Source organism: Centruroides sculpturatus, unplaced genomic scaffold (genome assembly GCF_000671375.1).
Source record: "Centruroides sculpturatus isolate CEXI.00-Female unplaced genomic scaffold, Cexi_2.0 scaffold188, whole genome shotgun sequence".
In the NCBI taxonomy this organism is placed as follows: domain Eukaryota; kingdom Metazoa; phylum Arthropoda; class Arachnida; order Scorpiones; family Buthidae; genus Centruroides; species Centruroides sculpturatus.
Genome location: NW_019384404.1, coordinates 753,805 through 780,674, shown reverse-complemented (window position 1 = coordinate 780,674; position 26,870 = coordinate 753,805). Strand labels below are relative to the sequence as shown.

Below are 26,870 nucleotides of genomic sequence, written 5' to 3'. Positions count from 1 at the left end.
AGCCAGACATAATAAAAACATATTTTTCACATTGATAGGTGTCAAATTAGTTAAAATGACTTATTTCCACAATGCATCACCACCTAACTGCCATTACTAGTACTATAATGGTACAATAATTTATTATTGTACTATATAGTACTATAATGGTACAATAATTCAAAGCTGAAACAGCTTCAAATACATGTTTTTAATTTGTTCATAACTGTAAAAAATCAAAAACGGAATTTTTGATTATTTAATATTAGAATTGTTCATTTTAAATGAAATAACTTGATTAAAAAAATGTACAGTGTAAAAAAATGTTTTTCAACATTTCATCAAAACATTTCTTCTCAATTTAAAAAAAATACTATATTTATTATATTTTGTGTTTGATTTTTTCATCTAAAATGCTATTACTTTATTTTGTTATTAATGTAAGAACAAGACTATATGCAATGGAAAATAAAACTGATTTCTTTTCACTCCTAGTGTATTTTCCATTTAATGAATATTCTATACAACAAATTCTGCATGTTTCCCAGATACAATTTGTTATATAAAAGTTTGACTATATATATATAATTTTATTTTATGTTTTTCCCATGCAATATACATACCTGCATTTGTAAAGCATTTTCTGTAGAATGATAATCAGTACCTCCTGGTATTTTCTTTTCATATTGTATAATTTGATCCATTACAGAAGCACTAAGTATGGGCTATATATATAAAATATGATTTTTAATGAACTCAGAATAAAATTTATTGTTATAAAATATTCAATAATTGTTAAAAGATCAATTTACTTAACAAAACTTAAATTTAGATTGATGGTTCTCAAACTGGGGTCTGTGGTCATCTAGGAAACTGCAAAGCAGTTTCAGTGGGACCATGAAGGGATCATTTCAGGCAAAGCAGATGCACGCATCCCATTCAACGTACATTTGATAACTAAGATTTGCCATTTTCTGAATAAATAATTGTTTGTCAAAAAATGTTTTGGCAACAGTAGCCTATATGTTAATTGTAGTTAATTTTAAAGGGCCCGCAAGCAATATAAAAAATTGTAAAGAGACCATCACTTCAGATCTTTAATTGTGACAGGTCAATTGCGATTGCAACAACAACAAATTCTCACTTGCTTTTTGTTCTATTGCAGTGTTTTTCAACTCAATAGTGGCACCCTCAACTTAAAATTTTTTCTTGTGACAGCCTTATTTCTTTATTAATATAAAGATACTGAGCATTTAGTACATTTAGTAAAACATATTAACATTATGGCACTGCTCAGCACTATATTTTGTGGCAACAGTGACCTTCAGTGGCCAAATGGATAAAACCATTAAACACTTGTCACAAGTTTTTATCTTCAGATCTCACTAATGAGCTGGCCATGTAAAATTCTGGTTTCCATCAAGTCTAACACATAAATAGTGGTCTATTTTCTACAGAAAGTTCTCCTAGGCAGCACTGCTCCTCAGCAGATGGACAAAGTGTTGCATTGCCTTCTTCCATTAATCCATTTTGTGGAACCCCTGAAGTGTTTTTGCAGCATCACAGTTGAAAACTACTGCTCTAGTGTGTGACATTTCTCTTTCATTCTATCCAGTCTGCACTGAACTGTTAAAAAGCTGGCAGTCTTATGTATACACAGATTTTTGCAATAAATTGTTTATACAAATATCACAAGTACAATTTTAACAATTGGTTCAGCAAATTAAAAATATTTTAGGAATTAGTTCTGCCAAACTGGTGCAAACCATCCGAATCCAATCACTGGGTGCAGTACATCTTCACCATTTATTCATTCTTTCTAAAAAATATATATAAATGTATAGCTATTCTATAAAATCATTTATATTCATGAAATGCATTCTCACAATGTTTATAAATCTAATGTGTTAAATATTTTGAAATAAGAGTATTAAAACTACATCATCATCACTCATACTTTTCACAATGTGAAATATAAATAAATTTATTGCAAGAATCAAAATAACCAATTCAGAAAATATGGTCAAATATTGATCAAATTTTGTACCATTTTAATATTGTACATTTTTCTGCAGATATTATTCACTTAAATATACAGTTTAATATAAAAACTTATCATCAGAACTATTAAATGACTAAAGGCTGGCACAGACCAGGTTATATATAGCAGCTGGTATTGTAGCATGTATAGCAGGTGTGGCCAAACTTTTATCCCTTAGGGGCTACATTTTTGGTAAAATATAGTCAACGGGCAACTATGAATATGGGCAAACAATTTTAGGATTTTTATATGCGCCTGCATTAACATTCATTTGCATGGTTCATCGGGATAAATACAAACAGTATGGGTACGTTGCACAGACAGTCTATTATTGTAAGAATGAATTATTGAATTAAGATTTTTAAACATTAAGTGAAAGCAAATTGTTCAACTTTAGCTTCGCGGGCTACTTTCAAAACCTTTGCGGTCGACTGCGGTCTACATGTTGGCCATCCCTGATGTATAGCATTACAATGCTAGACTATATAAAAAACTCAATGCAGCATTTAACAAATGAAGTCCTGCATACTACTTATAATTTATAGTAGACCATAAGCAGTAAGTGGGACTTTTGAAGCATTATAGCACTATAATGCTACAGCCTTAACTGTCTTAATTTGTAATAAAGATATGCTATGCAATTTAATTTAATTTATGAAATCAATACAAAATTTTTTAATAGTAGATTAGTAACTTCGTAATTTATAATAATATAAAGTAAAACTTGTCTAAAATGGAATAAAATGGAAATCTGTCTAAATAGAAAAAATTCTTTAAAATAGAACAATTTCCTATGTTAAATCTTACTATAGGCCAGAAACATGTTCTTGCACAAATAGAAAAGGATTTTGAGTGCAAAGAATGTAATTTAACATGGATAAATCAGAAAACAGATTCAACTTGTAAATAAATAAGTAAAATTGTCTTCAGATAAAACAGTCACAACAGCACAAACTTTATTCTGAGAACAATTCTGGACCATGCCATTGAAATGGTCACATGCTAAGTAAACATACAGTCTTCTTATTATTAGTTTTCAGAACTGGAATAGGCAATTGAATAGTTCTCAACTCTTGCATTCAAATACTCCCATCTTTAGTTAGAATCACTTCAAATTAATTTTAATTAAGCTTACAAGAAGAGGGTCAGATGTTCAGGTCTTCGATTCAAACAAAACTTGGTGAGTATGTAGCCCTAAACACAAACAGCTGTTTGTCAAAATAATAGGACCCACTTCTCAAGTGTTTCTGAAAAACAGGCCTATGAAAAATGAGTATTTGGCTTATAGGCTTTTGAAAATTTCATGTCTCCTTGGAATGACAATAGCCAAGTGGCACATGCTAGGTACTGGTGCTAAATGATTCAGGTTCAAACTTTTATAATTTTAGTTTTTTTATGTTAACAAAATTATTTTTTATTTTAATGTATCATTAGCATTATTATTACTATTATTATTCCTCATGTTTAAAGCTTAAAAAAAAAATTTAAAAATTGTGTTGCCATTTCCTGTTTAGTGAAAAAGAAGCCTCAGTAGATTTAACTCTTTATGTCATTAAATAAAATTTTTATTTCTTCAAAACAAGGGCTCAATTATTAATCATGGCATCTGAGAAGTGGTGGAAGCAACAAAGTCTAAGAGGTAGGTTGTAATAATGACAATTGAGATGAAAAAGTAACTTATCATTAAAGTGGTACACAAGTGGCAAATTGGGCAGCCACATTTAAGATGCTGAAGTCAACAGTGTGCAACAAGTAAATGTATTGATAATTTTTACTTCATTATATAGCATTTACATATTTTCTTTATTGTTTTCATGTTTTAATTTACTATTAGGGCATTTAATTATTAGTGATACCTTTTATTACTGTATTTTTGCAGACTGACCAGCATGCTGCATACAACTGAGAGAACAACATGCTGATAACCACAGGGTTTCCAGCATATCAGCTGAACTGCAACTAAAAAATAAAATTAATCAGATCTAATAAAACTAGTTGTTAAAGAAAACATTATCCTAAGTACAATAAAATAACAACATTGTAATTTGACTGGCTGAAGAGAGTTTTCTTTTAGAGAGCAATAAAACAATTAGTGGCTTGTTAACATTAGTGTAATAGTAGTAGTAGTTTGTGTGGGTTGCACTGAGTCTACCCTAACTTGAAAGATAACATCATCCTATCAAATTTCACACACAGTGGATGTTAATCAGTGTAATTTGAGATAATTTACAGTGAGTTTCTGAATTTTTGGATCAAATTACAATAAAATAAACACTAAAAAAAAGTACTTTCAGCATTCTGCAAGTATTTGACATCATTAGAAAGAAGACATGAAAAATGCAGAAACAAAACAGATAATCATGATTTTTGACATAATGCTGACAGTTTCACAGTTTTAGAATAAAAGCTGGCATTTGTAAGTTTCACATGCCCTCTATAGAGGGATGTATAACCTCACTTAAACCAGCATACCAGTTTTTACCATATAGAAATATCTGATCTCATGATCTCCCCCACAAAGACTGACATGCTGGACAATCTGCAAAAATATGGTATGTGTATTTGCTGTTTTAAGTTTATCAAACTGGATTTTGTTAGGGTCTGGAAATGGATAATTCACTTTCCATTATTTCTAATGGCAAAAATTTATTTGATTTCAAACAATTCAAAGTTTGAACAGCCTCTCAGAATGAATTAAATTATCCCAAAGAACGAAGCACCACTACCAATGTAGTTACTTTTTTATACAATACAATTAATTTTTTTTCCCACTCATTTATCATTATTTAACTAATCACATATACTGAATAATCACAAGTATTTGATTACTAATATTTATGTACCAGTGGCGTGCCGTGACATTTGATGATAGGGAAGCTGTGTTTCTGTAAAAAGCTGACTTCCAGGGGCAATCAGTTAATTCTTTAAATGCATTTTTAATAAATTGTTTATCTGATGTAATTAATAAATAGTTATTAATAGTTATTAATAAAGTTCAATATAATTACCTCTGTTATTAGATTCAATAGATTCCCTATGCCCTCTAAATGCCGATTCTTGCTTTGATAAAAACATATAACATATATTAATTTAAATATATCTATTAGCCATAACTATCTCGTTATAATTTAATATTTATTTTATATTATTTCCTAACGTTAAATTCTATTCCTCTTTGATTTCCAAATTGCTTCAAATACGAAAGAATTGACGATTTTTCGTGTCTTTTGCCAGCTAAATTGTCAAAGCCATTCTTATTCCACACGCTAATTTCATTTGAAAATAGTAGGCAAGCCAACAAAACAATTTTTGCATTTTTATGGATTTACAAAGCCATTTTATCGTGAAAATGTCAAACAAATTTTTTTATTGAAGTGTTTATATTTAACTTAGTCATTGGCCTTTCTCTTTTAATAATGTTTTCTTTTTCATTATATGATCTTGAGCCAAAACTTTTTTAAAATAAATTTTCAATATCACAATTACATTCTGAATCGCCAGCCACGATATAAGGACTACAATTAAAAATAAAATGATAAAAACTTACTTGGTGAAATAAAATGTGTGGTGGATTTACATACCTGGTACAAAATATTCTTCAATTGTATGAATATACTTTTAAAAAAAAATTATAATTAAATATAGCTTTGTAAGAAACATACATAAAAACAACATAAAATATTTTTTACTTTTAAATCTTAGTCAAATAGCTCCCTATGAGTGGAATCAGAGACGGTCCTGCTAGGTGTGTGGTGCGTGCATGCACGCGGGATGCCAAATCCCAAGGGTGCCGATACCAGTCAATGTCAAATGCCTCTTTTGTCACATCACTAGTATATCTCAAAGGATGCGACAGGGTTGTTGTAAATTTTAAATGTTTCTCACCATAGCTGTAAAAATCTAAATATGTTAAACTTAATAGATTGTCTGTCATTTGTTTTCTAACTAATTTGTTTTAGGACCAGGTGTCCACGGGAATTTCCAAAATTTACAACTTTTCGGTCACTCTCGTTGAACTGGAAAAATTTCTGTTTATATTATGTCTAATATTATGAAGAAATCAGTTTCCGCTGTACTCAGCTAGAGATTGGGTTGGTTAAGCTTTTAAGTAATATTCCGGCTCTTTCAACAGGGTTTTGTTTATGTCCCCAATTCCCTAATCTCTCAATTATTTCACTATTTCTTAAGTAGAAATAAGTCGAAACCAGTTACTTTGTACTCGAATATTTGTAGTCTCGGAAAAAAGTGGAAAGACAAATTTTTACGACAACAAATATATAAATCGTAAATTTAAGGAAAATAAATTCCTGAGCTTTTTCTGTACCTCATGCATCTCTCTCATTCATTAAATTTAGTTGTAAATAATGCTGTCAAAGTAACAGTTAATTTTTTAACATTGTACAAGAATTGTACACGTTTTTTTTCTACATCCCCTTAAAGATGGGATATACGAAATCGTAACATCACTGGTTTAACATTGAAATCCGTGAGTAATATAAGATGGGAGAGCGAAATAAAAATATCAAATATTTTAATGAATTTTTTTTAAACTTCTGTCAACTATACAGAACTATCATAAAAACATACCAGTAAATTCTTATCGGTTGGTTTAAGTTATAAATCTACTTGTGATTCATGTAAGCGGGCGAGGGCGGCCAAATATCTAGTGGGCAGGTGGCTAACACAGTCCGGAACCAGTCCTGGATAGAATTGGATGCGGTATACATGTAGCATCCATCCGAGGTCCTAGGCTTCCACCCGCTAAACTGGGTGAGGTTGGTGCTCTGTAAAGCGAATGTGCGAATCTGACTTTTTGGATGCTGACAATTCAGCGCTTCCACTCCGCCACTAATATTCGAATATACAATAGCAATCTTATCTTTTTTTTCATGTGTAGTATGGAAATTTTTAATAAGATACATAATGTGGTTATAATAAAATATTGTGCGATTATTTTCATATAATTAAAATTAAAATGTATTTATTTTTTAGAAAATACAAGGGAAATGGCACATCCACTGCTTCCAATGACAGCACACCACTGTTATGTACTAATATAACTATATTATTTTAGTTCTTTAAAAAATGTTATTCATGAAAAAATAATTAACAGCCTTTTCAATTTTTTAGATTCAATTTACCTGAGTATCTAGTAATATTACTCTTTCACTTGTAACATATACATCTATTCCAACAGTGCAATGCTCTCCTAATTCTTTATGTTCTCTTGTTTGATGCTTGAAAAGCATTCTAAAGATGCACAAATGAAGAGACATCATATTGTCACATGCTCAGGAAATAAGTAAAAATATTCAAAAATATGACAAATAGATATATAATAATTTATATATTTTATGCAAAATAAAATAAAACAACTTTTTGTAAATAAAACTTAGAATAAAATATTCAATAGAATATTTTAATATATTTATTACAAAAAAATAAAATTAAAATTCTTTATTCTATTAATAAAAAATAATATAGATAATTTATATTGAAAGATTATCATCAGAAAGAGAAATATATAACAAATACAAAGAATGAATTATATATAAAATCAAACAATAAACTGTAGTATTAAAATACAAAAGTTGAAATTATTGCATTTTTTAATAGTCAGTTAGTATCTCTTTATAAAAATAAAATATTTTGTGAAATTAAATTAAATGTTACAAGCTAATCAGAATGTACAGCAAATGAATTACAAATAAAATTTTCACAAACAGAAAAAAACAACATGAAAAGATTTTTGATTGTATCAGATTGTAAAGGTGAAATTTAAACATTTTGAAAAAAACTTTATTGACAATCAGTTCAGTTTAGTCTTAGTAGGTAATCACCATCAATATCGATCACAACTCACCACTTTTGCTTCAAACTTTCAATCCTGTGAGCATAGAATGACTGGGGTATTTCTTTGAAGAAAGTCTTGAGCATCATTATCACATGGATACTGTCATTGAATTGTATATTGTCAATATGATTCTACAAGGCATGAAATACAGTAGATAGTAATCAGTTGGCACCAAATCTGGACAATAAGGTGGATGAGGAAGAACCTACCAGCCCAGATTGGCCAGATTCTATAAGGTGATCTTTGCTTTATATGCTAGTATGTTGTTGTTGTGGTATCAGACTGTCAATTTTTGGAGTGTACAGAAAGTTGTGTTAATTCTCTGGTGGTCAACTGTGGATTATTATCTATTAGTTGTAAAATAATGAAATCATCAATGGTTGAATCATGCCTGGATGGAGTTCATCTTGAAGCAAGAAATATCCATCCTTCAATTTCTTGAGCAGATTGTAGCAGGTTTGTCTCTTGACTGTGTCCTTACCAAATGCCTTGCAGATGAGATTGTGAGCCTTCATTGCATTATGACCACTTTTGAAGTGATAGAGCAACAGCATGCAAATGTGTTCTTCTGAAAGTTTCATATTGTCAGTCATTTCTGATGAATCTATTTCCAATGAAATATGTAATAAAATGCCCATTGGTTACTCTACTTACATACACATAACAAATGTTCTAGAACATTTTTTTACAGTCATTTCCAGGAAAAAAAATTAAATGTCTAAATTTCACCTTTACAACCTGCTAAATTCAAAATTTTGAACTTCAAAGTAAAAAATATTGTTTATATCCTTATTCTAAAATTCCTATTAAGCTTCTCTTCAAATTTTTAATAAACTTTGAAGAGAAGTTTAATAAATCCTTTTTATAAGTTATTTATTAAAGGAAACAAATTCTTAAAATAGCAAACATTTTCAACTTTACAGAAAATATTTTAATTGTTAATAGATAACTATTTTTATTAATCTTANATATATATAAGAAAACTTTTAATTTTCTATTTCCAAGTAGAAGACTTGTATTTTTCTACGCTAAATCTGTTTACTTGTACATGTACTTTTCTTTTTGGGCTGCCATGCACATGCATATATAATTCCAGCTTCACTTTTAAATAAATTTATAATTCATATTTTAGTTTTAAGTTGAAGAAATTTGGTTTATCATCATCAAATGTGCAATAAAATTATTTAATAATCACATAGTCAAACTTCCATATTATGAAGTCTAGACCATAAATTTCTCTTTTAAATAAATTTTTCTGTAGAATGTTGAAAATATGTCCTTTTAACAATTAAATATGTCCTTATTTGGTAAAGTTTAATTTCTATATGACAAAACTTTTGAAAGCCAGACATAATAAAAACATATTTTTCACATTGATAGGTGTCAAATTAGTTAAAATGACTTATTTCCACAATGCATCACCACCTAACTGCCATTACTAGTACTATAATGGTACAATAATTTATTATTGTACTATATAGTACTATAATGGTACAATAATTCAAAGCTGAAACAGCTTCAAATACATGTTTTTAATTTGTTCATAACTGTAAAAAATCAAAAACGGAATTTTTGATTATTTAATATTAGAATTGTTCATTTTAAATGAAATAACTTGATTAAAAAAATGTACAGTGTAAAAAAATGTTTTTCAACATTTCATCAAAACATTTCTTCTCAATTTAAAAAAAATACTATATTTATTATATTTTGTGTTTGATTTTTTCATCTAAAATGCTATTACTTTATTTTGTTATTAATGTAAGAACAAGACTATATGCAATGGAAAATAAAACTGATTTCTTTTCACTCCTAGTGTATTTTCCATTTAATGAATATTCTATACAACAAATTCTGCATGTTTCCCAGATACAATTTGTTATATAAAAGTTTGACTATATATATATAATTTTATTTTATGTTTTTCCCATGCAATATACATACCTGCATTTGTAAAGCATTTTCTGTAGAATGATAATCAGTACCTCCTGGTATTTTCTTTTCATATTGTATAATTTGATCCATTACAGAAGCACTAAGTATGGGCTATATATATAAAATATGATTTTTAATGAACTCAGAATAAAATTTATTGTTATAAAATATTCAATAATTGTTAAAAGATCAATTTACTTAACAAAACTTAAATTTAGATTGATGGTTCTCAAACTGGGGTCTGTGGTCATCTAGGAAACTGCAAAGCAGTTTCAGTGGGACCATGAAGGGATCATTTCAGGCAAAGCAGATGCACGCATCCCATTCAACGTACATTTGATAACTAAGATTTGCCATTTTCTGAATAAATAATTGTTTGTCAAAAAATGTTTTGGCAACAGTAGCCTATATGTTAATTGTAGTTAATTTTAAAGGGCCCGCAAGCAATATAAAAAATTGTAAAGAGACCATCACTTCAGATCTTTAATTGTGACAGGTCAATTGCGATTGCAACAACAACAAATTCTCACTTGCTTTTTGTTCTATTGCAGTGTTTTTCAACTCAATAGTGGCACCCTCAACTTAAAATTTTTTCTTGTGACAGCCTTATTTCTTTATTAATATAAAGATACTGAGCATTTAGTACATTTAGTAAAACATATTAACATTATGGCACTGCTCAGCACTATATTTTGTGGCAACAGTGACCTTCAGTGGCCAAATGGATAAAACCATTAAACACTTGTCACAAGTTTTTATCTTCAGATCTCACTAATGAGCTGGCCATGTAAAATTCTGGTTTCCATCAAGTCTAACACATAAATAGTGGTCTATTTTCTACAGAAAGTTCTCCTAGGCAGCACTGCTCCTCAGCAGATGGACAAAGTGTTGCATTGCCTTCTTCCATTAATCCATTTTGTGGAACCCCTGAAGTGTTTTTGCAGCATCACAGTTGAAAACTACTGCTCTAGTGTGTGACATTTCTCTTTCATTCTATCCAGTCTGCACTGAACTGTTAAAAAGCTGGCAGTCTTATGTATACACAGATTTTTGCAATAAATTGTTTATACAAATATCACAAGTACAATTTTAACAATTGGTTCAGCAAATTAAAAATATTTTAGGAATTAGTTCTGCCAAACTGGTGCAAACCATCCGAATCCAATCACTGGGTGCAGTACATCTTCACCATTTATTCATTCTTTCTAAAAAATATATATAAATGTATAGCTATTCTATAAAATCATTTATATTCATGAAATGCATTCTCACAATGTTTATAAATCTAATGTGTTAAATATTTTGAAATAAGAGTATTAAAACTACATCATCATCACTCATACTTTTCACAATGTGAAATATAAATAAATTTATTGCAAGAATCAAAATAACCAATTCAGAAAATATGGTCAAATATTGATCAAATTTTGTACCATTTTAATATTGTACATTTTTCTGCAGATATTATTCACTTAAATATACAGTTTAATATAAAAACTTATCATCAGAACTATTAAATGACTAAAGGCTGGCACAGACCAGGTTATATATAGCAGCTGGTATTGTAGCATGTATAGCAGGTGTGGCCAAACTTTTATCCCTTAGGGGCTACATTTTTGGTAAAATATAGTCAACGGGCAACTATGAATATGGGCAAACAATTTTAGGATTTTTATATGCGCCTGCATTAACATTCATTTGCATGGTTCATCGGGATAAATACAAACAGTATGGGTACGTTGCACAGACAGTCTATTATTGTAAGAATGAATTATTGAATTAAGATTTTTAAACATTAAGTGAAAGCAAATTGTTCAACTTTAGCTTCGCGGGCTACTTTCAAAACCTTTGCGGTCGACTGCGGTCTACATGTTGGCCATCCCTGATGTATAGCATTACAATGCTAGACTATATAAAAAACTCAATGCAGCATTTAACAAATGAAGTCCTGCATACTACTTATAATTTATAGTAGACCATAAGCAGTAAGTGGGACTTTTGAAGCATTATAGCACTATAATGCTACAGCCTTAACTGTCTTAATTTGTAATAAAGATATGCTATGCAATTTAATTTAATTTATGAAATCAATACAAAATTTTTTAATAGTAGATTAGTAACTTCGTAATTTATAATAATATAAAGTAAAACTTGTCTAAAATGGAATAAAATGGAAATCTGTCTAAATAGAAAAAATTCTTTAAAATAGAACAATTTCCTATGTTAAATCTTACTATAGGCCAGAAACATGTTCTTGCACAAATAGAAAAGGATTTTGAGTGCAAAGAATGTAATTTAACATGGATAAATCAGAAAACAGATTCAACTTGTAAATAAATAAGTAAAATTGTCTTCAGATAAAACAGTCACAACAGCACAAACTTTATTCTGAGAACAATTCTGGACCATGCCATTGAAATGGTCACATGCTAAGTAAACATACAGTCTTCTTATTATTAGTTTTCAGAACTGGAATAGGCAATTGAATAGTTCTCAACTCTTGCATTCAAATACTCCCATCTTTAGTTAGAATCACTTCAAATTAATTTTAATTAAGCTTACAAGAAGAGGGTCAGATGTTCAGGTCTTCGATTCAAACAAAACTTGGTGAGTATGTAGCCCTAAACACAAACAGCTGTTTGTCAAAATAATAGGACCCACTTCTCAAGTGTTTCTGAAAAACAGGCCTATGAAAAATGAGTATTTGGCTTATAGGCTTTTGAAAATTTCATGTCTCCTTGGAATGACAATAGCCAAGTGGCACATGCTAGGTACTGGTGCTAAATGATTCAGGTTCAAACTTTTATAATTTTAGTTTTTTTATGTTAACAAAATTATTTTTTATTTTAATGTATCATTAGCATTATTATTACTATTATTATTCCTCATGTTTAAAGCTTAAAAAAAAAATTTAAAAATTGTGTTGCCATTTCCTGTTTAGTGAAAAAGAAGCCTCAGTAGATTTAACTCTTTATGTCATTAAATAAAATTTTTATTTCTTCAAAACAAGGGCTCAATTATTAATCATGGCATCTGAGAAGTGGTGGAAGCAACAAAGTCTAAGAGGTAGGTTGTAATAATGACAATTGAGATGAAAAAGTAACTTATCATTAAAGTGGTACACAAGTGGCAAATTGGGCAGCCACATTTAAGATGCTGAAGTCAACAGTGTGCAACAAGTAAATGTATTGATAATTTTTACTTCATTATATAGCATTTACATATTTTCTTTATTGTTTTCATGTTTTAATTTACTATTAGGGCATTTAATTATTAGTGATACCTTTTATTACTGTATTTTTGCAGACTGACCAGCATGCTGCATACAACTGAGAGAACAACATGCTGATAACCACAGGGTTTCCAGCATATCAGCTGAACTGCAACTAAAAAATAAAATTAATCAGATCTAATAAAACTAGTTGTTAAAGAAAACATTATCCTAAGTACAATAAAATAACAACATTGTAATTTGACTGGCTGAAGAGAGTTTTCTTTTAGAGAGCAATAAAACAATTAGTGGCTTGTTAACATTAGTGTAATAGTAGTAGTAGTTTGTGTGGGTTGCACTGAGTCTACCCTAACTTGAAAGATAACATCATCCTATCAAATTTCACACACAGTGGATGTTAATCAGTGTAATTTGAGATAATTTACAGTGAGTTTCTGAATTTTTGGATCAAATTACAATAAAATAAACACTAAAAAAAAGTACTTTCAGCATTCTGCAAGTATTTGACATCATTAGAAAGAAGACATGAAAAATGCAGAAACAAAACAGATAATCATGATTTTTGACATAATGCTGACAGTTTCACAGTTTTAGAATAAAAGCTGGCATTTGTAAGTTTCACATGCCCTCTATAGAGGGATGTATAACCTCACTTAAACCAGCATACCAGTTTTTACCATATAGAAATATCTGATCTCATGATCTCCCCCACAAAGACTGACATGCTGGACAATCTGCAAAAATATGGTATGTGTATTTGCTGTTTTAAGTTTATCAAACTGGATTTTGTTAGGGTCTGGAAATGGATAATTCACTTTCCATTATTTCTAATGGCAAAAATTTATTTGATTTCAAACAATTCAAAGTTTGAACAGCCTCTCAGAATGAATTAAATTATCCCAAAGAACGAAGCACCACTACCAATGTAGTTACTTTTTTATACAATACAATTAATTTTTTTTCCCACTCATTTATCATTATTTAACTAATCACATATACTGAATAATCACAAGTATTTGATTACTAATATTTATGTACCAGTGGCGTGCCGTGACATTTGATGATAGGGAAGCTGTGTTTCTGTAAAAAGCTGACTTCCAGGGGCAATCAGTTAATTCTTTAAATGCATTTTTAATAAATTGTTTATCTGATGTAATTAATAAATAGTTATTAATAGTTATTAATAAAGTTCAATATAATTACCTCTGTTATTAGATTCAATAGATTCCCTATGCCCTCTAAATGCCGATTCTTGCTTTGATAAAAACATATAACATATATTAATTTAAATATATCTATTAGCCATAACTATCTCGTTATAATTTAATATTTATTTTATATTATTTCCTAACGTTAAATTCTATTCCTCTTTGATTTCCAAATTGCTTCAAATACGAAAGAATTGACGATTTTTCGTGTCTTTTGCCAGCTAAATTGTCAAAGCCATTCTTATTCCACACGCTAATTTCATTTGAAAATAGTAGGCAAGCCAACAAAACAATTTTTGCATTTTTATGGATTTACAAAGCCATTTTATCGTGAAAATGTCAAACAAATTTTTTTATTGAAGTGTTTATATTTAACTTAGTCATTGGCCTTTCTCTTTTAATAATGTTTTCTTTTTCATTATATGATCTTGAGCCAAAACTTTTTTAAAATAAATTTTCAATATCACAATTACATTCTGAATCGCCAGCCACGATATAAGGACTACAATTAAAAATAAAATGATAAAAACTTACTTGGTGAAATAAAATGTGTGGTGGATTTACATACCTGGTACAAAATATTCTTCAATTGTATGAATATACTTTTAAAAAAAAATTATAATTAAATATAGCTTTGTAAGAAACATACATAAAAACAACATAAAATATTTTTTACTTTTAAATCTTAGTCAAATAGCTCCCTATGAGTGGAATCAGAGACGGTCCTGCTAGGTGTGTGGTGCGTGCATGCACGCGGGATGCCAAATCCCAAGGGTGCCGATACCAGTCAATGTCAAATGCCTCTTTTGTCACATCACTAGTATATCTCAAAGGATGCGACAGGGTTGTTGTAAATTTTAAATGTTTCTCACCATAGCTGTAAAAATCTAAATATGTTAAACTTAATAGATTGTCTGTCATTTGTTTTCTAACTAATTTGTTTTAGGACCAGGTGTCCACGGGAATTTCCAAAATTTACAACTTTTCGGTCACTCTCGTTGAACTGGAAAAATTTCTGTTTATATTATGTCTAATATTATGAAGAAATCAGTTTCCGCTGTACTCAGCTAGAGATTGGGTTGGTTAAGCTTTTAAGTAATATTCCGGCTCTTTCAACAGGGTTTTGTTTATGTCCCCAATTCCCTAATCTCTCAATTATTTCACTATTTCTTAAGTAGAAATAAGTCGAAACCAGTTACTTTGTACTCGAATATTTGTAGTCTCGGAAAAAAGTGGAAAGACAAATTTTTACGACAACAAATATATAAATCGTAAATTTAAGGAAAATAAATTCCTGAGCTTTTTCTGTACCTCATGCATCTCTCTCATTCATTAAATTTAGTTGTAAATAATGCTGTCAAAGTAACAGTTAATTTTTTAACATTGTACAAGAATTGTACACGTTTTTTTTCTACATCCCCTTAAAGATGGGATATACGAAATCGTAACATCACTGGTTTAACATTGAAATCCGTGAGTAATATAAGATGGGAGAGCGAAATAAAAATATCAAATATTTTAATGAATTTTTTTTAAACTTCTGTCAACTATACAGAACTATCATAAAAACATACCAGTAAATTCTTATCGGTTGGTTTAAGTTATAAATCTACTTGTGATTCATGTAAGCGGGCGAGGGCGGCCAAATATCTAGTGGGCAGGTGGCTAACACAGTCCGGAACCAGTCCTGGATAGAATTGGATGCGGTATACATGTAGCATCCATCCGAGGTCCTAGGCTTCCACCCGCTAAACTGGGTGAGGTTGGTGCTCTGTAAAGCGAATGTGCGAATCTGACTTTTTGGATGCTGACAATTCAGCGCTTCCACTCCGCCACTAATATTCGAATATACAATAGCAATCTTATCTTTTTTTTCATGTGTAGTATGGAAATTTTTAATAAGATACATAATGTGGTTATAATAAAATATTGTGCGATTATTTTCATATAATTAAAATTAAAATGTATTTATTTTTTAGAAAATACAAGGGAAATGGCACATCCACTGCTTCCAATGACAGCACACCACTGTTATGTACTAATATAACTATATTATTTTAGTTCTTTAAAAAATGTTATTCATGAAAAAATAATTAACAGCCTTTTCAATTTTTTAGATTCAATTTACCTGAGTATCTAGTAATATTACTCTTTCACTTGTAACATATACATCTATTCCAACAGTGCAATGCTCTCCTAATTCTTTATGTTCTCTTGTTTGATGCTTGAAAAGCATTCTAAAGATGCACAAATGAAGAGACATCATATTGTCACATGCTCAGGAAATAAGTAAAAATATTCAAAAATATGACAAATAGATATATAATAATTTATATATTTTATGCAAAATAAAATAAAACAACTTTTTGTAAATAAAACTTAGAATAAAATATTCAATAGAATATTTTAATATATTTATTACAAAAAAATAAAATTAAAATTCTTTATTCTATTAATAAAAAATAATATAGATAATTTATATTGAAAGATTATCATCAGAAAGAGAAATATATAACAAATACAAAGAATGAATTATATATAAAATCAAACAATAAACTGTAGTATTAAAATACAAAAGTTGAAATTATTGCATTTTTTAATAGTCAGTTAGTATCTCTTTATAAAAATAAAATATTTTGTGAAATTAAATTAAATGTTACAAGCTAATCAGAATGTACAGCAAATGAATTACAAATAAAATTTTCACAAACAGAAAAAAACAACATGAAAAGATTTTTGATTGTATCAGATTGTAAAGGTGAAATTTAAACATTTTGAAAAAAACTTTATTGACAATCAGTTCAGTTTAGTCTTAGTAGGTAATCACCATCAATATCGATCACAACTCACCACTTTTGCTTCAAACTTTCAATCCTGTGAGCATAGAATGACTGGGGTATTTCTTTGAAGAAAGTCTTGAGCATCATTATCACATGGATACTGTCATTGAATTGTATATTGTCAATATGATTCTACAAGGCATGAAATACAGTAGATAGTAATCAGTTGGCACCAAATCTGGACAATAAGGTGGATGAGGAAGAACCTACCAGCCCAGATTGGCCAGATTCTATAAGGTGATCTTTGCTTTATATGCTAGTATGTTGTTGTTGTGGTATCAGACTGTCAATTTTTGGAGTGTACAGAAAGTTGTGTTAATTCTCTGGTGGTCAACTGTGGATTATTATCTATTAGTTGTAAAATAATGAAATCATCAATGGTTGAATCATGCCTGGATGGAGTTCATCTTGAAGCAAGAAATATCCATCCTTCAATTTCTTGAGCAGATTGTAGCAGGTTTGTCTCTTGACTGTGTCCTTACCAAATGCCTTGCAGATGAGATTGTGAGCCTTCATTGCATTATGACCACTTTTGAAGTGATAGAGCAACAGCATGCAAATGTGTTCTTCTGAAAGTTTCATATTGTCAGTCATTTCTGATGAATCTATTTCCAATGAAATATGTAATAAAATGCCCATTGGTTACTCTACTTACATACACATAACAAATGTTCTAGAACATTTTTTTACAGTCATTTCCAGGAAAAAAAATTAAATGTCTAAATTTCACCTTTACAACCTGCTAAATTCAAAATTTTGAACTTCAAAGTAAAAAATATTGTTTATATCCTTATTCTAAAATTCCTATTAAGCTTCTCTTCAAATTTTTAATAAACTTTGAAGAGAAGTTTAATAAATCCTTTTTATAAGTTATTTATTAAAGGAAACAAATTCTTAAAATAGCAAACATTTTCAACTTTACAGAAAATATTTTAATTGTTAATAGATAACTATTTTTATTAATCTTAATTATTAATTAAATTATTTTACTTACTTTCCTCCATCCTGTCCATAATGCCCAGATAAAATTGACAGAACTGTAGATTTACCAGAACCTTGTAATCCAACAACTCCAATTACATAAAAATCTGTTTGATCTTGCAAAAACTGTAAATTTAATTTATTGTTTTAATAATATATAATTGATTATAAGTTAATTTAATTAATTAAGATTAAATTTTAAATACTAACTTCCATAGCATTGTCACACCATTGTAAGGATTCATCTACCAACTTTACAGGGGAATTCATTTCAAGTGATGGACATAATTTCTGATCATTTCCAACTAAAATAAAAATCCTAAAATTATTCATTTTATTAAAAGTTTATTTAATTGCAATTACTTAAATATTTTTAATTTCATAATAAATAGTTAAAAACACTCAACTAATGTTCAGGCCTAGATTAAGATAGTACAGATAGAACAGTTACATCAAATATTCAAATGAATCATTTAGCTGCAATTTGAAAAAATTGTAGTCCTATAAATTTCCACTGTTGTCTGTCTGTCTTTCCTTAATCTCAAGAATGGTGTTAAATAGATGAAAGTCAAGGCCATATATGGAAAGCTTAGGAGCAGGAGGCCCCAATTAACTATATATAAATGCCCGCTTTGGGCCAGAAGTCACTTTATTTCAATTAAAAAATTTTCTCCTGAACAGAGTTAGACACATGACTGGCATGACTTCATCATTAACATAAAAAGTACGATGTACAGGGCCAAGAAACTATTAAACTTAAGTGAATTGTGACAATGTTACAATAAATAACTGCTCGTTACAAAAATTATTTTCCTAAGTTAAGAAGTTTGTGTATAATGAACATACAGTATATAGGATGTTTTTGTAAGGTCTTGCAAAACTTTGTCTTCTATAAGTCATAAATATGAAAAAAATTCCATATAAATGTATGTCTGAAAACAGTTCCTTTCCAGGTTACAGAAATCAAAAAGTTCTCTGTACAGTTGTGATTCATGTTTATTGCTATTAGCTCAGCCATGCATAAAATAAATGTCCACCATTTCTAAGTTTGGTTGATTTTAATTAAATAGTTCATTGTATTAAAGAACTGTTTAATTAAAATGTTACTAGAAAACATAGATTGATATTAATTTGTATTACATAAAAACATTTTAATTACATCTAATTTTAAAATGGCTATAATTTTGAAAGGAAACATTTTTGGACATATGCCTGGATGAAATATTTTCATTTTTATAATCCATAGAACATGCTGTTAAAGTTTAGTGAGACCTTTCAAAAACACTCAGTATATACAGGGTGAGTCATTTGCAACCTTTTCATTCCAAAAGTACTGAAGATACATTAATTTTGTTAATGTAGTTATATAGGAAGTCATTCATGAAAAATTGAATGAAATCTTTTTAGTTTACATAAGTCTGGTTTGGTTTAATTAAAAACCGTGAGGAGATTGATGCACTTTACTAATGCATTAAGATATTTAAAAAAGAAAAAAAACATGTTTTTGAGTGTTGAGTATTTTACCATTAATGAGAACTAAGATAACCATATGAGAGATCAAAAGTATCAACCCATCCATCCATAAAGTATACCATCCATGATAACAACTAAAAGTTTATATTTTCAACCCTCAACACCTCATAGAACACTTGGACAATTATTGAATGACTATTTTAAATGCCACCTGCCTTTAATTTATTTTCTTTATTAATTTGATTCAGATAGCTTCCAAATGATTTTTATTTATTTAACTTTATCTTATTTATGTCAATAAATTAGTTCTTTATACTTGATATAAATCAAAAAGTTGTTTAAGTTTGCAATCATGCATTTAAGAATAAATCTGAAATTTTAGTGTATTTCTACTTTGCATGAATTCTGTGCACAAATCTCTGGATAAATCACCCCAAGAATGTAACCATATAGAGTAAAATGGAGCAGCATTTTCCACACTAATGCTCTTCCTCCCCTCACTCTTTGTGGTCGCCACTGCGGTCTCACTCAAGTTTAACTTTAAATACTGTAAGAACTGAATGTCACAAAGCAGTTGCCCACAGCTTGTGACATTCAATTCTTACAGTATTTAAAACAAAAATAGATGCATTGTTCTCAAATACTAGGCTACATGAGTTTAAAAAAATTAAAATTTAATATTTGTTCTTACTTGTTCATCTTTTCTTTTATTGAACATTGTCATGTGTACCACTGGTTTGCATATGACATACAAAGAGCTATCATACTGATATGATAGCTCTTTTCACAATAATGTGATGTTAAATAAAATATATTCTTCTTCAAGTTAATAATTACATATGAAATAAACAAAACTGTCTTTGGACATTTAAAAATTCTTTTATGGTGATGAAATTAACACTTTAGTGCTAATAGAACTATCCCTTTATCTATAATAAAAACAAGTGATAATTCTATTAGCATTAAAGTGTTAATTTCATCACCATAAAAGAATTTTTAAATGACCAAAGACAGTTTTGTTAATTTCATGTATAATGTGTTGTTAGTATTGTAGGTTATTAGGATATTACATTTTTAGCCATGAGGGTGATCCACACTCAAAAATTTTTGGCTGCATCCCTGACCCAGATATTAAGTTAACATTTCACTAATTTGTATATATTGTAATGGTTAATTGGGGCCAGATGGCCGAGCAGTCAAGGTGGCAGCCTACTGCTCTGGGGACCCAGAATCGTATTCAGATAAGTCAAAAAATTCCCAGGAACTTTTCCCAGAGTTGATGTGACATATCCAGATGGACCACCTCCTGAAAAATTCCTGGAAATTTTTTGGGAGGTGGTCCATCTGGATATGTCAGGCCCTGTCCCTCACAACCCAGTTGCTCCATTGTGGGCTTGCTAGAAAGAGGCCCTCTTAGTGCCCACAGCATAGAAGAATTTAAAGGAAAAAAAAAAATGGTTAATTGATTTTAATATTCTAATCATCAAAGGCCCATCTTTATTTATACTGATTAACCTAAAATTAATTAAACAAACAACTGATGTTGTTTAAATCCAAACTAAAATTAAACAAACAAACAAACAACTGATGTTGTTTGTTTGTTTCATTTTAGTTTGGCTTTAATTTTAATCAAGCCAAAATTAAAGCCAAACAATTACTGGATTAGGTCAGGCTACTTTACCACTACTATTAATAAATAAATAATTTGGCACTAGAGGTAGGAATTATGTGCTTTATTAAATTTAATAATTAAATTAATATTAAATTTAGAAAATACTGGAAGNTGGTGGATATACATACCTGGTACAAAATATTCTTCAATTGTATGAATATACTTTAAAAAAAAAATTATAATTAAATATAGCTTTGTAAGAAACATACATAAAAACAACATAAAATATTTTTTACTTTTAAATCTTAGTCAAATAGCTCCCTATGAGTGGAATCAGAGACGGTCCTGCTAGGTGTGTGGTGCGTGCATGCACGCGGGATGCCAAATCCCAAGGGTGCCGATACCAGTCAATGTCAAATGCCTCTTTTGTCACATCACTAGTATATCTCAAAGGATGCGACAGGGTTGTTGTAAATTTTAAATGTTTCTCACCATAGCTGTAAAAATCTAAATATGTTAAACTTAATAGATTGTCTGTCATTTGTTTTCTAACTAATTTGTTTTAGGACCAGGTGTCCACGGGAATTTCCAAAATTTACAACTTTTCGGTCACTCTCGTTGAACTGGAAAAATTTCTGTTTATATTATGTCTAATATTATGAAGAAATCAGTTTCCGCTGTACTCAGCTAGAGATTGGGTTGGTTAAGCTTTTAAGTAATATTCCGGCTCTTTCAACAGGGTTTTGTTTATGTCCCCAATTCCCTAATCTCTCAATTATTTCACTATTTCTTAAGTAGAAATAAGTCGAAACCAGTTACTTTGTACTCGAATATTTGTAGTCTCGGAAAAAAGTGGAAAGACAAATTTTTACGACAACAAATATATAAATCGTAAATTTAAGGAAAATAAATTCCTGAGCTTTTTCTGTACCTCATGCATCTCTCTCATTCATTAAATTTAGTTGTAAATAATGCTGTCAAAGTAACAGTTAATTTTTTAACATTGTACAAGAATTGTACACGTTTTTTTTCTACATCCCCTTAAAGATGGGATATACGAAATCGTAACATCACTGGTTTAACATTGAAATCCGTGAGTAATATAAGATGGGAGAGCGAAATAAAAATATCAAATATTTTAATGAATTTTTTTTAAACTTCTGTCAACTATACAGAACTATCATAAAAACATACCAGTAAATTCTTATCGGTTGGTTTAAGTTATAAATCTACTTGTGATTCATGTAAGCGGGCGAGGGCGGCCAAATATCTAGTGGGCAGGTGGCTAACACAGTCCGGAACCAGTCCTGGATAGAATTGGATGCGGTATACATGTAGCATCCATCCGAGGTCCTAGGCTTCCACCCGCTAAACTGGGTGAGGTTGGTGCTCTGTAAAGCGAATGTGCGAATCTGACTTTTTGGATGCTGACAATTTGATGATCACTTCTACTTCTTTTCACTAACCACTTCTATAATTATTTGCATTGTTAAAATATTATTATAGAATTACTTATAGCCATAGCAACAGCAGGGATCAAATTTTCAATAATTTTTCAAAATAAAAAAAAACAATAAAATCACAATCCAATGTTTTAACCAATTTGTATTTCTGCTTTATCTATATAAAAATTAAAAGTACAGTAGTAAGATCCTGCTGATTCGATATAATGTGGTCTGCTCAAAGCCTAAAAGAAAGCTCAAAATTTATACTAATTTTAATTATCGTGGCATTTCATTGATTTGTATATAATATGATTATTTAGAAACATGAACCAATCAGCAAAAGGTGGCAAAAAGGTGTACTTTCTTTAAATCTATGTTTGGTGCAATTTTGGAAAAAAATATATCATAGATGCCACAGGAAATATCAACTTTGCTTGGCAAGAATTAACTGATAAATGCATGAACGAAGTATGGAAGAAGTTATGGCTGAAGATATCCAAGAATTCTCAACAAGAAGAGCCTATCACTGTATCATTAGGTTGACCAAATTGATACAGTAGGACTAGATGTAGACGATCAGGATATTGAGGAGTCACTGCAGATTTCTGGTGAGAGCCTTACCAATGACAACCTTCAAGAACTGGCAGAACAAGAAATTCATGTAGAACTGGAAAATAGAGATTCTGAAACAAAGAATCCATAGAACTTGCTACAGGTTTCCTTAGTAAAAGTTTGGTAATGATAACCGAAATCGTTGATCAAATTATAGCGAATGATCCAAATTTTAAAAGGAGTGCAAAAGCAAAACGAGGTGTTTTGGATGCAACCTTCTGCTACTGACATTTGCTTAAGGCAGGGGTGTCCAACCTATGGCCCGTGGGCTGCACTGCAGCCCACTTGACATTTTTATGTGGCCCACAACCTTCTGCACCCTGCACATTTTTTAGATGCATTTCCATTTATTTTGGTAAAGTATGTCATAAAAATTATTCTCATTTCACTGGATATACTTCAATGTCATAATAATGTAATTTTTTCTAGAAAACTGTTATGCATATGGAGTACTATATACTGTTGTGAACAATTCTTTCGTGCATGAAAAACATCAAAACTGCTGAAAGAAATAAGTTGAGAGATTCCAATTTAACTAACATTCTTAGAATTAAGACTAGTACCATAAAAGCAGATATTGACAATATTATAAAAGGAAGACAATGTCAAAAAATGGCATTGAATTTATTTTTATTTTTGTGGAAGTAAAATCTTTTTTGACTGACAATAATATATATAATTACAAAAAATACTGTATTTGTTATTAACATTTGATATTCACATTTTGAACTTTTTAAAAACATATACATTTAGATAAAGTATCTTTGTGGCCCACTGAATATATATAAATTTCTAATTTGGCCCATTAGAAAAAAAGGTTGGACAACCCTGGCTTAAGGAAAGAAGAAAGTGACAAATGAAACTTCATGACTTTATTGCAAAAAACAAGAATTTCAGAAAAGTCAGGACCTTCGTCATAAAAAATAAACTTTACATTTCTGTGTGCATAAGTTTGAGTGTTATTTAACATATATAATTACACAAATTAATATAAAAATAACTTAAAATTATACTAAAATTTGTTTATTTTTGGTCGCATGTTCCCCTTTCCCTATTTATTCTATGTTAAAATGACCTTGTTTAATGCTGTTTCTAGTGTTGCCACCTTTTCAAAATCACTGATCCAGATGGCAGGTCAGATTTGTTCAAACAGAAGTTCCTGACGTATGTGCAATGTTATTTTACAATGCAAAGAATAACATGCATACTGGTTCTAAATCAGTTACAGTTAGGGACTAGGGACTTGCGTAGGAGTAACGTAAGTAGCCCTAAATTAAGAAAGAACAGGTACAGATGACTTAGCTCTATTGGATATTGGAGACGTATACGATTGTACATGAAAAAAAAAAGTTGACAGGTTGCACACCACGTATCTGCGTAAACACAGACTAACATGTCAGAATTGCAGATGAGTTTCAGTGATTGTAAGTTCTTTCACTGTTAAAATAGTGTAAATTTGTAAAAATATTTGCAAGAACTTTGTTTCATCATAATTTCACACTACAAAATTCCTTGACAAAATTAATAGTTCACTCAGACAGTGAGTCAATTCCCAGACTGTCTGAGTGAAAACCGGATGGGTGGTAACACTAGCTGTTTCATTTAGTGCTTTGTCATCTAGGAACACATTCCCTGCATTAAGTGGGGTCTTACTGTATTAGTAATTTCTATTACTTTTAATTTTTACATAGATAAATAAAGCAGTAATTAGTAGTAAAACAATTATTACTATTTTCTAGTATTTCATGTTTTATGTGCAGCTTTATCATAAATAATAAACAGAAAATATAGATCTTAATAGACACTTATGTTCGGGAAAATGTTTAAGCCCAGTAGACTTTTAATAGAAACAATACAATAATTTACATAAATTCTACTTAGTTTTTATATTTTGATTATGAATAAATCATAAATATACCTTCTACTGTAGAATGACTACTTAGTGATGTTTTTTGTTGAATATGATAAACTGGTTGAGAATTATTATTTTGTGTTAAAGTCGATGCTGTTCCTTCTGATTCTTTAGTACGTTCAAGAAAACTTTGATTTGATGAAGGAGAAGAAACTCCTGGTGAACAAGATCTGCTGGTATCTCTATCAGATCCTTCTCTTGTTTTTAAAAGAACTGTTGGAGGTTTCATTTCTATATTTTTATTTGGACTTTGAGGTACACCACTATCTCCACTTTGAGATTGCTAAAATTTATAAATTTAATATTCCATGATTAATATTTACAAAATAATAAATATAAGAATAATTTTTAGCATAAAAACAGTTTACAAATAAAAAAATTAAAAATTAATTTTTGCTTCCCTAGAACAAAAACAATTGAATTTGCAATAATGAATTGTTTCATTCAGTATCTTTGAAGCAGACAATACTGTAAGTTCATATAATCATTGAAAAAAAATCCAGTAACGAGTTGCTTAACTTTCCTGGCAACATTTAGTGGTGCAATTTATTATGATATTTATTAAAAACTTTTTATATTTTTAACTATTATAAAAATTAATTTTGAGGTTAGGGATGGGTATTATATAAATATTATAAATTCTAATAACAAGTAAAATTAAGCCTGACCCTACTGGAAATACATATAACTTCCATTAACTCTCCATCCCCTTGACCTTTAATCACCAAAATTTAATAGTATCAATCCCCCTAATACAAACCTCCACCTCCATGCAAGATTTCAGAAATTTTCGACAAAAAGCACAGGAGTTAATAAGCTTCAAAGAGGATGTACAAAATTGTACCATCCATCCACACACACACATTAACATTCATACATACAGAAAAAAACCCTTAAATTTTTTTCATTTCTCAACATTTCAAGGTGTCCCAAGTCCAAAAATGTAAAAATCTTGATGGGTCATTTTTTAATTGATTGCCACGCCTTCGTTTTGTTATGTATAACAGCTAGGAAAGTAAAATCTATAAAAATGCTAAAGCTATTCAACTGCTAAACTTCTAAAATTGTCTTTACTTCATATATTTTAAATATATTATTTAATTTTTGAAATGTTCTGAAATTTTCTAACTTGATTAGAATGTTCTTAAGGCATTAGTTTTTATTCAGATTTAATGTACTTAAAGTATTTGATTTGATGATGAGACTTTGATGTCCCAAAAATATTTAATTCAGAATAAAATATATGACTACGTTCATTTATTATTTTTTGTTTTAAAATTATTTTGTTTCAACTGTATTAATTTTACACATATAAGAAAAGAAAAAAGAAGAAATTTTTATCATCAACTATAGGTAACCCCCGTATAACACGGTAGTTACGTTCCAAAAAATTGCCATGTTATGCGAATCCGTGTTATACGAAACAAAGAACTAATATGAAAAAGAGGGTTAGGTTCCAAAAATTAAAAAACATGCTAGTATATTTTCATAATTAAGATAAATATCTTCATAAAAATTTTTTAAGTGATACATATTAATATAAATTAAACAATGTTTTCTTCGTCATCACTAAAAACACTATTAATTAACCGAGAGCGTTTTCCTTTTGGCAAGTTATCCTTATCCTCTGAGCATTTTTCTGCATTATCTTCAGATCCATGCTTTACCTTTTGCAAAATGTATGTAATTTTAGATTGCTTGCTTCTAGTTAAAAGGTCTTTATAAATTTCCTTATATGGTGCTAAG

The 26,870-nt window shown here is 29.6% G+C and overlaps 1 protein-coding gene across 1 annotated transcript in view; it reads right to left on the bottom strand.

Annotated features, from left to right (window-relative positions):
• Positions 1-26,870, bottom strand: part of LOC111618763 (protein SMG9-like) — a 50,436-nt gene that overhangs the window by 17,877 nt on the left and 5,689 nt on the right. Inside the window, exons 3-7 of the mRNA XM_023360337.1 lie at positions 25,131-25,407; positions 18,281-18,375; positions 18,084-18,196; positions 16,378-16,486; positions 9,819-9,920 (exon numbers count right to left, since the gene is read on the bottom strand). Of these exons, the coding sequence (XP_023216105.1) occupies positions 9,819-9,920; positions 16,378-16,486; positions 18,084-18,196; positions 18,281-18,375; positions 25,131-25,407 (696 nt within the window). The remainder of the gene's footprint in view (positions 1-9,818; positions 9,921-16,377; positions 16,487-18,083; positions 18,197-18,280; positions 18,376-25,130; positions 25,408-26,870) is intronic.